The sequence below is a fragment of the Sinocyclocheilus rhinocerous genome, unplaced genomic scaffold, assembly GCF_001515625.1.
Source record: "Sinocyclocheilus rhinocerous isolate Xijiao unplaced genomic scaffold, SAMN03320098_v1.1 scaffold706, whole genome shotgun sequence".
NCBI classification, from domain to species: domain Eukaryota; kingdom Metazoa; phylum Chordata; class Actinopteri; order Cypriniformes; family Cyprinidae; genus Sinocyclocheilus; species Sinocyclocheilus rhinocerous.
In genome coordinates this window covers 191,827-192,385 of record NW_015632479.1, presented here as the reverse complement: position 1 = coordinate 192,385, position 559 = coordinate 191,827, and the positions used below count along the sequence as shown (strand labels likewise).

Below are 559 nucleotides of genomic sequence, written 5' to 3'. Positions count from 1 at the left end.
ATTATTATTATATACTATAATAAAGTAATATTTATTATATTATAATGACAGTAATAATAACTATTATTTGTTTATTCAGAAAATATTTGTATTTTATCATATTTTAAATTATAAAAATACTAAATCAAATCAATAAAGAAATACTATTATACTAAAAAAATTAAATAATAAATTATTATTAATAATAATTTCATTTTAAAGAACAACAGTAAAATTACAATATTAATATTTATGGATCTGGATTACTTTGCTTTTAATTGTAAAACTACAGAACTCTTATTTTGGCACTAGGAGAGCTTAAAGCTTTTGTTTTGTTGAGGACAGGCTTATCAATGATTCTGATTACACATTTGGGAAGCTGCACGGTTGCAGAGATGGAGTTTGTGAGGAACGGCAAACCGACTCTGAAAACATTGGATTCATGAGCTGCTCGCATGAAAAAGAACACATCTGATGCTTGTCAAGTTTTAATTTCGGACCCAGGCTAAGACGCTAGAGCAGTGTTTTTTCTCTTTTTCGCGAACAAACACACACACACACACACACACACACACACACA

At 28.3% G+C, this 559-nt stretch overlaps 1 protein-coding gene across 1 annotated transcript in view; it reads right to left on the bottom strand.

The window, feature by feature from the left end:
• LOC107742595 (C-Jun-amino-terminal kinase-interacting protein 4-like) overlaps positions 1 to 559 on the bottom strand; it is a 48,817-nt gene that overhangs the window by 15,711 nt on the left and 32,547 nt on the right. Inside the window, exon 15 of the mRNA XM_016555638.1 lies at positions 347 to 404. Within this exon, the coding sequence (XP_016411124.1) occupies positions 347 to 404 (58 nt within the window). The remainder of the gene's footprint in view (positions 1 to 346; positions 405 to 559) is intronic.